General features: G+C 46.9%; 1 protein-coding gene across 8 annotated transcripts in view; it reads left to right on the top strand.

The window, feature by feature from the left end:
- The window catches only part of TSHZ2 (teashirt zinc finger homeobox 2), a 478,036-nt gene that overhangs the window by 266,472 nt on the left and 196,021 nt on the right, over positions 1–15,543 (top strand). For 6 of the 8 annotated variants that reach the window (XM_070051681.1, XM_070051682.1, XM_070051680.1 and 3 more), the window contains one exon: positions 9,910–12,988. In XM_070051681.1, coding sequence (XP_069907782.1) covers positions 10,236–12,980 — 2,745 coding nt within the window. In that variant the 5' untranslated portion in view covers positions 9,910–10,235 and the 3' untranslated portion in view covers positions 12,981–12,988. The remainder of the gene's footprint in view (positions 1–9,909; positions 12,989–15,543) is intronic. The other 2 variants (XM_008274168.4, XM_051832655.2) reach the window with 1 other exon arrangement.

The raw sequence follows: 15,543 nt of genomic DNA, 5'->3' as shown, positions 1-15,543 counted from the left end.
AAAAGACAGGTAGTGCTATTATGAGGATCAAATATTGTGATGCAATAAAGAAATTAGTCCAGTGGCTCTTATACCTAAATTTGCTCTGGATAATGCATACACTGGAATATTATTCAGCTATAAATAAGAATAAAATTCTGTCTTTTGCAACAAAATGATTGGAACTGAAGAACATCATATTGAGTGAATAAGCCATTCACAGACAGACAAATACCACATGTTCTCAATGAGTGAAAGAAACATCCATGAATACTAGTTGTTTGGTTGCAAATACAGTGTTTTGTCAAACTTTGTTTTAAATATTGGTCCAACAAGTTGTTAGAAATTAGGTGGTTTTATAGTATTAATGATTTTGTGACCACTTTAAAAAATACTTTAAATGAGTGAAGTTGAACATCTTTTAATTACCATTTGTAGCCCTTGCCTATTTTTCTGCTGGACTGTGGTCCTTTTACTTTTTATTTGTTGATCTCTATTTAGAAGAGAGCCATTAAGCCTTTAACTGTAACCTAAATTTAAAATATGTATCTCAGAAAAAAAATGAACACAAGAAGTTAGCTCTTACTATTCTTTCCAGTAGTTACCAGGTGGCCTCAAAGCTGCAGTTCTCAATCCCTGCCAGTGCTAAGGTGTAGGCTGAGCAGACGAAAGTGTTGAAGAAGAGACGGAAGTCTATCATGAAAGCTTACAGCAGTTCTTACCCATTCTTAGCTTTGATCAGATACCGTGCAGTTCCTAAGAGGGAGGAATGGATTGAAGGGACTTCAGCCCATCGTGGTCCTCACCATGGGCCGGCCACGATGATCTCATTGGTGAAGTCAACATGAGGAAGAGTTGGAAGGCCCAGCATCAAAGCTACTCGTTGCAGGATTGACGGGCCCCGAGGGCTTGGTGCTGTGAACTTGGCGCTGGGAGTCGGTGAAAGGTCTTTCCACCTCGGACTTCTGTGATTCCAGAGAGAGCGAGGCCTTTCACCTGACAAACAAGGACCAGAGCACTTCTGCAGGGTCGGTTTAGCTTCTCTGGGGGAACAGAGGTTTTTCTTTCTCTTTCTTTCCTTCTTAATGGGAAGTGGTCACAGCCGTGAACTTAGCAAAAGAAGCAGGTTAAAATGTGTCCGTTCTTGGCTAATGCAGTGAGACATTTTCGAGAAAAGGCATTGAGAAGTGGTCATTATCCATTATCTGCATGAAATATTTCAGAGAAAGAAGAGGCGCTTGCCAAAAAGGAGAGAAGATGTTTGACTTCAAGCCAGGCAAGAAGGAAACAAGATCACCTTCTAGATCCGTGGGGTGGCTGTGCTAATGATGTTGTTTCAAGTGAAACTGAAACGCAGGTCTGGGAAAATGCTGAGGGTGCATTGCCTCCATGCACCTCCCCAAACTCGTATGGACAGTGGGTCCCTGTCCCTCTTGTTGGCAAACAAACAAACAAAAACATCAAAAACAAACAAAAACAAACTTCTTGATCTCAGAAAGAACTCCTCTCTCTCTCTCTCTCTCTCTCTCTCTCTCTGTGTGTGTGTGCGTGTGTGTGTTTATATTATCCTTAGGTGGACAAAATGTATGGAAAATAAATTTATGCACCTTTTGCTGAAAATAGTTGTGACCACATAGAAAGCCAAAGGCTAAAAATCTGAACTTGATAGGAAAGTTTAGGCTCTACGTGTGTTTCCTTTGTTCCTGTTTTGTTTCATTTTGTTTCCTCCTCTGTTCCTGATTTATGGTTTTCCTGGTGTAAGGATAATATAAGGATAATGATTTTCTAAACTGGAGCTACCAGAAAGCTTATGAAGTGGCCCCTTCTCACCCTTCTCCATGAATATTTTCTAACTCTGCTTTTGTAAATTGTCACCGAGACATGTCCCGATAACAACACTTGCTGGGCTGAAATTCTAGGTAGCTGAATGTAAAGTGTTTTTCTTGGAGACCTTCTGCTTCCAGCATTAGTCATCTCTCTCAGTGCAAAGCCTGAGGCCTCTAACAAAGACCGTTTCCCTCAGATGCTGGCTTGCTTTCTCTCTTGAGGATTGCAGACATTATCATTATGGGTAATGACCTAATAACTTGCTATTCAATGTTTGCACATCACTTCTATGGAAGTTCCCGGCACACACACCACTGGCTCTTGTACAAATGATTTAATATTAAATACAAACCCCAAAATGGAGGAAGCTCTTTTCTTCTGCATGAAGTAAACAAAACTAACTCACATCTAATGTAAATGCCATCGAAAAGCCATTGGCTTGGAATAAGATTTGGGGAGAACAAAGAATGCCAGAGCTGATGGGTGTCGGCCATCTGTGGGTCAGGTTGAAGATGAAGGTGTTCAGTGTTATAAAGTGCCTAGACGAGGGCTGGAAGCCTGGAAGATGGCCCCTCAGCTTCGGTAGGTCACATACTTTGCCATAGTTGATCCTCCCAACAATGTTAGGAAATAGATACTATAATCATTCCCATCGTACAGATAAGGAAATTGTGCCTTTGAAAGTTCCAGTAGTTTTTGCAAGGTCACATCAGTCTGGCAGATCTGAATGTCTGACATCTGTCTGATCCCGTTCTATCTAATCATCCATTAGCTGATGGTTCTTGACTCAGTAATTTCTTTCTGCTTTGTTTTGTGTCTCCCAGTACAAACTGAGAGCAACTTCTAATCCACAGGTGTTCAGTCTTTTTGTCTCTGGAGAGAAGAGGGGCTATAAACCCTCAAAGTTGTGTCATATTTTCACAAAGTTGGCTCCTCTCTGCACTTATGAACACAAGTATACAGCATGCCAACCACAAAACCTAGCTTAGTAAAGGGACATATAGGCATCCTGAAGGCAGCCATTGTACATGTGAGCCACCCCAAGGAACATACAGAGAGCCGTTGATGTCTTTGATGACCTCAGAAATGCTACAAAGACATGTGGGCTCATATGTTGTTGTACCCACTCTGTCTCCAACCCTCCTTTAAACAAAGAATTCCACTTGTGTACTTTTGGCATTCAGACCCAGAAGGGAACAAACCCTTCTCTCACGATCTGTGTGTGGAAGGAAGTCACCTATGGTCAGAGTTAAAGATGGTGTGGTAGGGATAAAAATCTCTGTGCCCAGGTGGGCAAAACCTCCCTGTTCAGAGCCAGGCATGAACTTGGTAACTTCTCCAGACTGTAGACAGGCTGAGCCTCTGCTTGTGGTGCCTGGACTCTCTGTAAATGAAATCTAGGCATAGGCAGCATGCAAGGGATCCCCCCAACCCTGCAGCGCCCCATTCTTCTGCACCAGAAAGCTGACAGACCCCTCAACAGAACTCTCGGAGAGGAGCTCTCTCTGGGCCTGGCCGCCATTGGAAAGCAGCTTAGCTTCCTTGAACATTACAGCCTCTATCCCTTTACTCAGCCTGCCAACAAGAGTGCCAATTAGTGCCAATAATAATATACACATTAACGGATTCTTCGACCATGGTCGCCCAAACACTGGAGACTTGTGACAGGGAGGCCTTCCTCCGTGTCATCATTTAACGTACCTATTGGGTACATGCGAGAAAGGATCGCGTCCCCCTCATTTATGTCTGCCTTGCAGACTGTGGAATCTTCTGTGATTTTAAACTGTCATTTAATGGACTAGATTGGTGAAAATGATCCTGTCACCATCGGATTTGTTTTTAAATGAAGACTTGGTTGAATTCTGGCTTCGTTTTTGAAAATCAGCTTTCTTGAGTTTTAAATTGTTCTTGGGTTATAACTCTTCCACCTCGACTGCCATTTTTAAAACTGTCAGTGTTTTCACTGTAAACACTCTATTGTGCATTTTCAAGGCAACTACAAAAATGTATGCCTAGTACAAATCTGATACCTAACATCATGCCACCTACGAATTATTTTGCACAATTTCCTTTAAATCATTCTGACTAGAGGTTTTTACAGCAATTGAGGTGGTGATTTTTTTAAAAAAGCCAACATAGCTTCCCTTTTTGTTTAACCTTTAGTATAAGAGGAAATTTCTAAAATTTGAGGATTTATTTCTAAATTTTTCATGCATACTATTGGGGTAAAAACTGCATAGCATATATATTTCTCCTGTTTCAATGAAGAATTCAGAAGACTACTATCCCAATATCTGTGTAACGTGTGTGTCGCCGGCCAGCTAAGGAGCTTACGAAGTCCCCACGTGTGAGTCTTTGCTAAACCAGAGGCTGTCTATGTTAACAGCCCAGTTCCTGAAGCTTTGCAGTCTTCCCATAGCTAGAAGGATAAACCCACAGCTCAGAGAATCCTGGCAACAAGGAAGCTGGAGGCTGGGTTGCTGGGAAGAGATGGTTGCTGGGTGTGCTCTGGTTTTACGGTTTAGAAAAGTTGGTGAGGACGAGTGCCATTCACACCTGATCCAGATGCGGTGGGAGTTGGGGCGCCTTTGCCAATGGCACTGCCGAGGAATGGAACCTGAGTTTGCGGCTGGGATAATCCACTTTCATTGTCTGACCCATTCCTCATTCACCCAGTCGTTCTGATGCTTTCTGCACGTCGCTGTGTAGGATGTGATCCGAATACGAGGTCTCTGTCCCCGTGGGGGCAGATGCGCCAACTTCTCATTCATGCAGTGGGAAGAGATAATTGATCAATAACCCAGGGTCGTTTCAGAGTTTTGGGAATGCTAAGGGATTTCTGTGACCAAGAGGAACACAGAGAAGGGGACATCCAGTCAGCAAAGCCTCACTGAGGAGGATCAACGCAGCTGAGATTTAAGGGATAAAAAGAGACCAATCTGCGATGGTGTGGGAGAAGGACCTTCTGGGCAGAGAGAGCTGTAGGAAGTCCATGGAATCACCCCAGTGGACGACGTGGCGGCGCGGGCCGAGCAGTGAGCCGGGCGTACGAGGAAACTGGCCCGCCCGGTCAATCGAAGGACAGCAGGGCTTGCTCATGGACTCTTAGTCCCTGGAAGTGGGCTACTGTCTGGTCAGAACCAGGCAGCGGTGAGGGGCGGGGTTAGAAACTTAGGTTGGAAAAGGGGGTGTTTCCCACCATGAAGCTTCATCTTCAATCCAAAATCAGTCAGGAAGTGTGGTAGCAAACGGTTCTTCCTTACTGTGTCTTGGTGTAATTGTGATAATTTTCTAAATAAGTGCGGATCAGAATACACTTGCCACTCATTGGGTTACACCATGATGCAGTGTTCTTAGATAAGTCAGCGATAGTGAGAGCCAGGAGGAAATGCTCCTTCTCCACCCAGATCACCCGCACCCACCCTCCCTGCCTTCTCTCTCCTTCCCTAACTGCCGGTGGCAAACAAACCACTTAAGTCAAGTGAGCAGTTTTAAATGTATAATTTTAAAATGTGTTTTTTAAAAACTGCTTGGAACCCTCAGTCGCTGTTAAAATACACTCACTTTGATGGGGGCTCTGGCACTTTTTTTTATGAGGGTTTTCAGTGCATTACCTTACTGGGTGCGTGAGATTCAGTGTGTCCTACAGAGGGAAACAGACAAAAAGGGTCTCTCAGCACGAGTTACTCTGCTGTAAAGGTTATAGTAAACATGTCAATGCCTAATTAAGCAGAAAATTTCATCTGTATTGTAGGGGAGGCGTTGGCTGTCTCCGACTTTCTTCCAGGGAATCCATTTAGAAGGACAGAGTAGATTGTGAGTTTGAGCTGGTCTGGAAAGCTCAGCTTCCAAATGTCAGCAGAAAAAAAGAACATTTCTCTTGTTCTTGTACAGAAATGACTATATTGGCTGGGCGCATTGTGTGTACGTGTATGTGTGCACACAAACCACAACACAAAGTACTTCCCAACCCTCTGTGAAGTGTCAGGCGGGGAGCGAGGCTCTAAAAATACCAGCATAATTACCATCAAGCAATCCCCTTAGCCAATGGTGGCACAGAAAGCCTTTCTGGCTCCTCCTCCATAGTTCTTTACCTGCTGTGTGTGTTTTTGTGCTTCTGTGTGTGTGTGTGCACACATGTGTATGTGTATTAATAAGCATGTGTGTGCACATGTATATGTGTATTAATAAGCATGTGTGTGCACACATGTAAATGTGTATTAATAAGCATGTGTGTGCACACGTGTATATGTGTATTAATAAGCATGTGTGTGCACACGTGTATATGTGTATTAATAAGCATGTGTGTGCACACATGTGCACATGCTTTTCTTTGTTGATGTGGTCACATTGCCCACATACAGGTCATGTCTATACAACAGTACTACAAAATATTTGTGGAAAATAGAGCTTAAAGATAAGTTTATTTTGATAAACTTCAAAAATTTCTGAAATCCGTGCACACAGAGGTCTTCAGAAAGTTCGTGGGAAATGTGTATTTTGAAAGAAGCAATGCAAGGATTGCAAAAAATTTTGCACAACAATAAACTTATCTGTTAATTCCATTCCGCTCCCCAAATTTACGAAGGTACCCTCATACCGCTTAGCCTGGAGCACCCTGCCCTGTGCCTGTTGCCTCCGCATATGTCCCAGAGTACCAGTGCCCTATTCACTCTCAGTGTAGCAGTTAAGATGCCTGGGTTCAAGTCCTGGCTTGGTTTCTGATTCCAACTTGCTGCTAATGCACACCCTAGGAAGCAGCAGGAGTTGGCTCAAGTACTTGGGTCCCTGCTACCACGTGGGAGGCCTGGACTGAGTTTCCTGCTCCCAGATTTGGCTTGGCCAAACCCCAACTGTTATAGGCATCTGGGAAGTGAATCAGTGGTTAGAACATCTCTCTCTGCCTCTTTGACTTTCAAATAAATAAAAATTTACTTTAAAGTGCGAGACCAGATTTGATGGAAAATTTTCCTTGATTTTTTGGAGTATTTTACTTGGCTCAGTAACAACTCATTTATTAATTCTCTAACACAGACTTCCATCTTGAACTTAATGGTATAGCATTTTGTAGACATACAAATTAGTCCAGGAAAAAGAAAATGTGGTGAGAATGATGGTCTAATTCAGTCATTTTGTTATTTTACGCTGTAGTTTTCTGGCAATAATAACTTGTTAATGCTTGGTTGACTAGACTGAGTATCTTTTTGTTTCTTCAAATCAACTTACAGAGACCAGGAGAAATTCACTTGTCATTTGCTGAGGAAGCAAAACACCACACCAGTAGCAGTGACGTAACAAACACAACATGAAACTCGAGCCCAGACTGAATTTACAGCTCTTCTTGCTTTAAGGGCTTCATGCCTTGTCTCTGGTGTCCCACAATGCTCCCTTCGGAGGAGGTTACCTTTGCAGTGACGTTTCGATCAAATCCTGCTACTTGACCTTTAGGTCTCCTCCGTTTCTTTTTTTTTTTTTTTTTTTTTATTTATTTTTTTGACAGGCAGAGTGGACAGTGAGAGAGAGAGAGACAGAGAGAAAGGTCTTCCTTTGCTGTTGGTTCACCCTCCAATGGCCGCCGCGGCCAGCGCGATGCGGCCAGCGCACCGCGCTGATCCGATGGCAGGAGCCAGGAGCCAGGTGCTTTTCCTGGTCTCCCATGGGGTGCAGGGCCCAAGCACCTGGGCCATCCTCCACTGCACTCCCGGGCCACAGCAGAGGGCTGGCCTGGAAGAGGGGCAACCGGGACAGAATCTGGCGCCCCGACCAGGACTAGAACCCGGTGTGCCGGTGCCGCTAGGCGGAGGATTAGCCTAGTGAGCCGCGGCGCCGGCTCCTCCGTTTCTTAGCATTCAGTTGGTAACAGGAACAGAGCGGTGCATCCTGGATAGGACCATGACTCTCTGGTTCAATAGACTTAAAAAAAAAAAAGATTTATTTATTTGAAAGTCAGAGCTACAGAGAGAGAGAGAGAGAGAGAGAGAGAGAGATCTTCCATCTGCTGGTTTGCTCTCCAAATGTCTGCAACAGCCAGGACTGGAATCCAGCAGCCAGGCACTTCCTCCGGGTCTCCCACGTGGGTGCAGGGGCCCAAGCATTTGGTCCATATTCCACTCCTTTCCCAGGTGCATCAGCATGGAGCTGGATGGGAAGTGAGGCAGCTGGGACTCGAACCAGTGCCCACAGGGGATGCCAGCACTGCAGACGATGACCTAACCCACTGCACCACAGCGCTGCCCCCAGACTTGGGGGTCTTGTCACCACTCCGCAATACTAACTGTGTGGCTTTGGGTGCATTTTCTAATCTTAAAGCCTCAGTTCCCTCATCTGTGGAATGAGAATAATATCAGTTCCTACTTCACGTGGGTATTAGACAGAATGAAAGTGTGCATTTTCAGGGCCTAGCTTAGCACCTAGGATCCAGTTACTGATGAATAATTTTCCATCTTCATCATCCTCATCAGCCTTTGGTGTTCTTGACTACAGCTGCCTTATTCTTAACAAATCCCCTTCTATTTTTTTTTTAATTTTATCTATTTATTTGAGAGAGTTACAGACAGTGAGAGGGAGAGACAGAGAGAAAGGTCTTCTGTCCACTGGTTCACTCCCCAAATGGCCACAATGGGCAGAGCTGTACTGATCTGAAGCCAAGAGCCAGGAGCTTCCTGCAGTCTCCCATACAGGTGCAGGGTCCCAAGGGCATGGACCATCTTCTACTGCTTTCCCAGGCCACAGCAGAGAGCTGGATGGGAAGAGGAGCAGCCGGGACTAGAACCGGCGCCCATATGGGATGCCGACGCTGCAGGCGGAGGATTAACCTACTGAGCTACAGCACCGGCTCCTCCCCTTCTCTTCTAATTGTGTCTGCTGCCTCACAGAACAGACCCATCTCTCTCCTCTTGGTGAAGGGAAAGGACAGTACCTGCTCTAAGGGTTTTTCCAAGTAGCTGCTTGCCACCAACAGGAGAGAGAGAAGCTCATGAGGAAAACATTGCGTTAAGATCATGCAGGCCTTGCAAATCTGAGCCCGGTTCTCCTTTTCTCTGGCACTTCTCTGGTTGCATTTTATCCACATGGCCCTGAGAAGGCCAGGTGAAGAGAATGAGCCCATGGGCATAAATAGTCCCCTTCCCCATCTCCATTGATGGATATTTGCCCATTAATACTCTTTGCACCCGCTCCCTTGTGCCTTCATTTTCCCTGTGCAATTACTGGCCCTAAATCCTTTCAGAGAAGGCAAAGCATGCATCCCCAATAGCATTTTGCATCTACAAATCAAATGTATAATTGGCATCTCGTGACGGGCACCCACAAATCACAGTGCGTTTGGAATTACAGGCGCAAGATCGAGAGGGCATTTTCAGCCTTGTCTGGAAAGGTCTTCATAAACCTGTTTGAGAATAATAAGATAGTCCCCAAATCTCCCATTCTAACACCATTTGCTATTATTTTTAAATCAGGATATTCGCTGAGCTTACATAATTTTTCAGCTATCTATAGAAGATTTTATTTGCATACCTCGTAATCTCTCTTCCTGCTGTGCGACTCTCTGCAGATAAAAATGTTATAACAAAAAGACATTGGCTATCAAAAATATAATGATTGTGCATCCAAATTATTTCTGAGCACTCGAGAATGATTTATTGAGATGATTATATGCCAATAGACCCAAGTGTCTTGGTAAACCTCACCACTGACTTGCCAAGGGTCGGGTCTTGGATTTCTTATGAGCCAACATCCTTCCCCATGGAGATAGGACTTTAATAGGATTTGCATTTCAATCCAGCTTTCCTGAAAGTCACACACATGAATTTAGCTACTGTCCCATTATAGGAATATTAGAACGATTTTCCTGAAACATGAATATTGCTAACTTGGGATTCTAGGCATTCATAAAGAATGATGAGTCCTGCCAATTAAAGGAGGCAGTAGATGGCACGGAAGACATCATTTGGCTTTCTCCCTCTTTCTGTCGCCCGCAGTTCATAAAAGTAGAGATTAAATTGCTGTTCTGTTTGGCACGGGAACCACTTAGTCCAAGTGGGGGAACTGGGATGGAAAGCGAAACCTGTTACTGCTATCTCACGTCTTCCTCTTCTCCTACAGGCTATGCCCAGGAGGAACAGCTGAAGGAAGAGGAAGAAATAAAAGAGGAAGAGGAGGAGGAGGAGGACAGCGGTTCAGTAGCTCAGCTTCAGGGCAGCAATGACACGGGCACAGACGAGGAGCTAGAAACGGGCACAGAGCACAAAGGCTGCTTCAGCTACCAGAACTCTCCAGGAAGCCACCTGTCCAACCAAGACGCCGAGAACGAGTCTCTGCTGAGCGATGCCAGCGACCAGGTGTCGGACGTCAAGAGCGTCTGTGGCCGAGATGCCTCGGACAAGAGAGCGAACACACACCCCAGGGTGCCTGGCGAGGCCCACAACTGCATGGATAAAATGACCGCCGTCTACGCCAACATCTTGTCTGATTCCTACTGGTCAGGCCTGGGCCTTGGCTTCAAGCTGTCCAGCAGCGAGAGGCGGAACTGTGACACCCGCAACAGCAACGGCAAGAGTGATTTTGATTGGCACCAAGACGCGCTCTCCAAAAGCCTGCAGCAGAACTTGCCTTCGAGATCCGTCTCCAAGCCCAGCCTGTTCAGCTCGGTGCAGCTGTACCGGCAGAGCAGCAAGGTGTGCGGGACGGTGTTCACGGGCGCCAGCAGGTTCCGCTGCCGCCAGTGCAGCGCCGCCTACGACACCCTGGTGGAGTTGACTGTGCACATGAACGAGACGGGCCACTATCAAGATGACAACCGCAAAAAGGACAAGCTCAGACCCACGAGCTACGCAAAGCCCCGGAAAAGGGCGTTCCAAGATATGGACAAGGAGGATGCTCAGAAGGTTCTGAAATGCATGTTTTGTGGCGACTCCTTTGACTCCCTCCAGGATCTGAGCGTCCACATGATCAAAACAAAACATTACCAAAAAGTGCCTTTGAAGGAGCCAGTACCGACCATCTCGCCGAAAATGGTCACTCCGGCGAAGAAGCGCGTGTTTGACGTCAACCGGCCGTGTTCGCCCGATTCCACCACGGGGTCGTTCGCAGATTCCTATTCTTCTCAGAAGAACGCCAGCGTGCAGTTGTCTTCCAACAACCGCTACGGTTACCAGAACGGCGCCAGCTACACCTGGCAGTTCGAGGCCTGCAAGTCCCAGATCTTAAAGTGCATGGAGTGTGGGAGCTCCCACGACACCTTGCAACAGCTCACCACCCACATGATGGTCACCGGCCACTTTCTCAAGGTCACCAGCACCGCCTCCAAGAAGGGGAAGCAGCTGGTGTTAGACCCACTGGCCGTGGAGAAGATGCAGTCCCTGTCGGAAGCCCCCAGCAGCGACCCCCTGACCCCCAAGCCGTCCAGCAACTCCGCCTCTGACTGCACGGCCTCCACGACCGAGCCGAAGAAGGAGGGCAAGAAGGAAAAAGCCGAGGACGGCGGCAAGGAGGAGAAAGTGGTGAAAAGCGAGGACTATGAAGATACCCTGCAAAAGCCTCTGGACCCGACCATAAAATACCAGTATCTGAGGGAGGAGGACTTGGAGGATGGCTCCAAGGGCGGAGGGGACATTCTGAAGTCCTTGGAGAACACCGTCACCACAGCCATCAACAAAGCCCAGAACGGGGCGCCCAGCTGGAGCGCGTACCCCAGCATCCACGCAGCCTACCAGCTGTCGGAGGGCAGCAAGCCGCCGCTGCCCCTGGGGTCCCAGGTGCTGCAGATCCGACCGAATCTCGCCAACAAGCTGAGGCCCATTGCCCCGAAGTGGAAAGTCATGCCACTCGTCTCGGTGCCCGCCAACCTGGCCCCGTACCCGCACGTGAAGAAGGAGCCAGAAGACAAAGAGGAGGGGGTGAAGGAGTGTGGGAAGGAAAGTCCCCACCACGAGGCCTCGTCTTTCGGCCAGGGCGACGGGGACTCTTTCCCCAGAAGCGAAGCGCCTGCGGAAGCCAAGAAGGTGGAGCCCTGTGCCCTGAAGGAGGAGGACCAGCCGGCCAGGGAGGGCGGCGAGAAAGAGAAGCCCCAGGCCCTGGAGCCGGCGGCGGCAGCACTCAGCAATGGCTGTGCCCTCACCAACCACAGCCCCGCCCTGCCCTGCATCAACCCGCTCAGCGCCCTGCAGTCCGTCCTGAACAACCACCTGGGCAAGGCCACGGAGCCCCTGCGCTCTGCTGCCTGTGCCAGCCCCAGCTCAAGCACAATGCCCTTGTTCCACAAGTCCAGTCTCAGTGTCATGGACAAGCCCGTGTTGAGTCCCGCCTCGGCGAGGCCAGCCAGCGTGTCCAGGCGCTACCTGTTCGAGAACAACGATCAGCCCATCGACCTGACCAAGTCCAAGAGCAAGAAAGCCGAGTCCTCGCAAGCACAATCCTGCACGTCCCCCCCTCAGAAGCACGCTCTGTCCGACATCGCCGACATGGTCAAAGTCCTCCCCAAAGCAACCACCCCGAAGCCGGCCGCTTCCTCCAGGGTCCCTCCCATGAAGCTGGAGATGGACGTCAGGCGCTTTGAGGACGTCTCCAGCGAGGTCTCGACTTTACATAAAAGAAAAGGCCGGCAGTCCAACTGGAACCCGCAGCACCTCCTGATTCTGCAAGCGCAGTTCGCCTCGAGCCTCTTCCAGACGTCAGAGGGCAAATACCTGCTGTCCGACCTGGGTCCTCAAGAGCGTATGCAAATCTCAAAGTTCACGGGACTGTCCATGACCACGATCAGCCACTGGCTGGCGAACGTCAAGTACCAGCTTCGGAAAACGGGCGGGACAAAGTTTCTGAAAAACATGGACAAAGGACACCCCATCTTTTACTGCAGTGACTGTGCCTCCCAGTTCCGAACCCCTTCCACCTACATCAGCCACTTAGAGTCTCACCTGGGTTTCCAAATGAAGGACATGACCCGCATGGCCGTGGACCAGCCAAGCAAGGTGGAGCAAGAGATCTCCCGGGTATCGTCGGCTCAGAGGTCTCCGGAAACAATAGCTGGCGAAGAGGACACGGACTCTAAGTTCAAGTGTAAGTTGTGCTGTCGGACATTTGTGAGCAAACATGCAGTAAAACTCCACCTAAGCAAAACGCACAGCAAGTCACCCGAACACCATTCCCAGTTTGTAGCAGACGTGGATGAAGAATAGCCCTGCAGGTATGGGTTTGCTCCCAGGCGACTGCCCCAGGCGCCTCGGGAGCAGCTTCTTAAAGGGAGGTGGGTCTGCTCAGAGGCAGCCAATGTCTCCCAGAGGCCGGCAGGACAGCAAGCTTACTGGAGAGGCCAGAATGTGCTGAGTTCTAGTCCCTCTCTCATGCCCTCCAGTTTAGAGCTGGTGAATAGAATAAGACGGATTTAGGGAGGTGAAGTTCAGCTGTCACTGCTGCTTCTTGGGAAGCCTTCAGGAGGCAGGGTCTCCTTAGCTACCCCAGGCCCCAGCTGCAGGGCCAGGCCAAGGCTGGCCCGTATTTTAATTAATAAATGATAAAAGGTGAGCAACAGAATGAAGAGGGGAGAGTGGCCGGGGACAGTCACTAGAAAGAGGTTTCTAAATCAACCCATAAGTAGCTCAAACTTGACTTTGTCATTGTTCCTTGTCATTGATGCTTTCCACAGCTCGCTTTTAGCCATGGCTACCTTCCATCTCCCTGTCTTTTGTTTCCTAAGAAAGAACACGTGCCCGTGATGGGGCCAGTAGAGAAATAAGATTCTCTGTGGAACCCTGAGATAGAAAAAGAAACAGCTTGTTTGTGTCTTTCCCTATTTGGTTTTCTTTAGGATAGACCCATACCCGAGCCCATGTTTAATAAAGATAGGTGCAATAGATGCCCTTGAGATTTTATTTTACATAAAGAAACAAATGGCTGCCTGCCTGACCTGCTGTCAAAGTGCATGGGTCCCACAACATCAACAGCATGTATCACAGAAGAAACCAATGCTAGACCACCTGTGTCACCTCCAGGGGAGAGGACAGGACACAGGGTGCAAGGCCAAGTGCCTTTGCAAATGAGCAACAGCAACCACTCGCAAATTTTGAGCAGAAGCAAGGCTGGGCATCAATACATCTCTTCCATCTGCACTTGGCAGAGTGTTTGTTTTGTTTTGTTTGATTTCTTTTTCTCTCCCCACCAGTGTAATACCCCTTTGTATTAGGGACCCTCCTCATCTTTAGGTTGTCCTCCACCTCGGACCACCCCTCGAGGTGGGAACCTGCCCTGAGCTAAACGTTACCAGTCCAGCTTCCGTCCTACTAGACTATAGGCTTGCTCTTAATTAGTTAGCTGTTTAGTAATGCCCAATCAGATTTGAAAAGCTAATAAGAACACCCTAGAACTCCAACAGCTACCTGGGCTCAAATGAAGAATCTTTTCATTGGTTTGTTTGTTTGCACGTCTTTGTCGTGGGAATTAAATGTGTTACCGGCAGATGCATGTCTTACTCTCCAAGCATGGTTTGTTCAGCTCATATTACTGAAAGAAAGGCTGAAATGCACTATTGAATCCACGCATGAGCTTGGAGCTCTGTGACATCCAATTTATTTGCTTGATAGCATTTTAAGATTTTTGTAACTTGCTGTTATGCTTTTCTGGTCCCTTAAAAAAAAAAGTGGACATACGTAGTAGACCTAGAGAGAAGAAAGATGTTTCAAACCCAGTAGCGGTAAGTTCAACCCATGGTGAGAAGGACAAGTATGGAATGTTTATTTGTGATGTAGAAAAAACAATTTCTCGCCATTTTTTTAACTGCTATAAGTAGGGATGAGGGAGAAAGAAAAAGCTTCTATCCATCTGCAGACAAAATCTAAAACATACTGTTTGAAGGAAGTGAAAGAAAACCAATAATTTGGGGAAAATACACAAGAGTTATTTACAAATCTGTTAATAGAAAAGATGGTTATTTTCACGTCTCTATATTTGTGCAGAATAAATACTTCTCACGGGTTTTCAAAGCACCTTATGATAGGGCTGCTGTTGTTATCCACCTTATATGATTGCCATTATGCTGTGGCTCTAGGGCAGTCACAGAAATATAGGGTTGAGTATTTGGGATTCATTCAAAGCTATGGGGCTGTACCTGTGCTGTGTATACAGGAAAGACGGTGAAGGTCTGGGCGTGTTTGTGTTACTATAAAAGATACTGCACTCTGCCTGGGAGGGGTCCCCATCGGTACAAAGGTGGTTTCTTGCTGCTTTGTTCTCCTAGCCAAAGAATGCCTCCACCCTCGGCGCGTGCCTCTTTAGAATGGCCTTTATGGGATACTTTACCCACCGCTTGGAATTATGCATATTATCCCCCTAAATGGCTGTGAGATGACATCACTGTTATCTGGAACTCTAATCTTAATTGGTATGCATGGAGCACACATCCTGCGAAATGACTTGACGTTTTCAAAAGCATGGTCAAGATTTTATGGAAAATTTGGAAGCTTTACCGTATCTATCTTTTCTGAAAGACACAAATGTTGACCTGAATTTTCTTTCCTTTCTGGGATATATCTTAGATCCTTAAAAAAAAAAAAAAAAAAGCTCTACCAAATATTAGATGCAACTTCTCATGAAAAATTATTTAGAGAATATTCAATGCGTATCTTTATGTTAGGACGTAATAGGACGTAAGTAGTCAAAGGCAATTTCAATATGTATTTGTATATATCTTTAAAAGTCATATGCTCTGGAATAATAGAAATTAAACAGAGAGCAAATCAATGAGTC

Source organism: Oryctolagus cuniculus, chromosome 11, assembly GCF_964237555.1.
Source record: "Oryctolagus cuniculus chromosome 11, mOryCun1.1, whole genome shotgun sequence".
NCBI lineage: Eukaryota > Metazoa > Chordata > Mammalia > Lagomorpha > Leporidae > Oryctolagus > Oryctolagus cuniculus.
The sequence above is the reverse complement of the archived record's forward strand: the minus strand, read 5'-3'. Positions and strand labels throughout refer to the sequence as shown.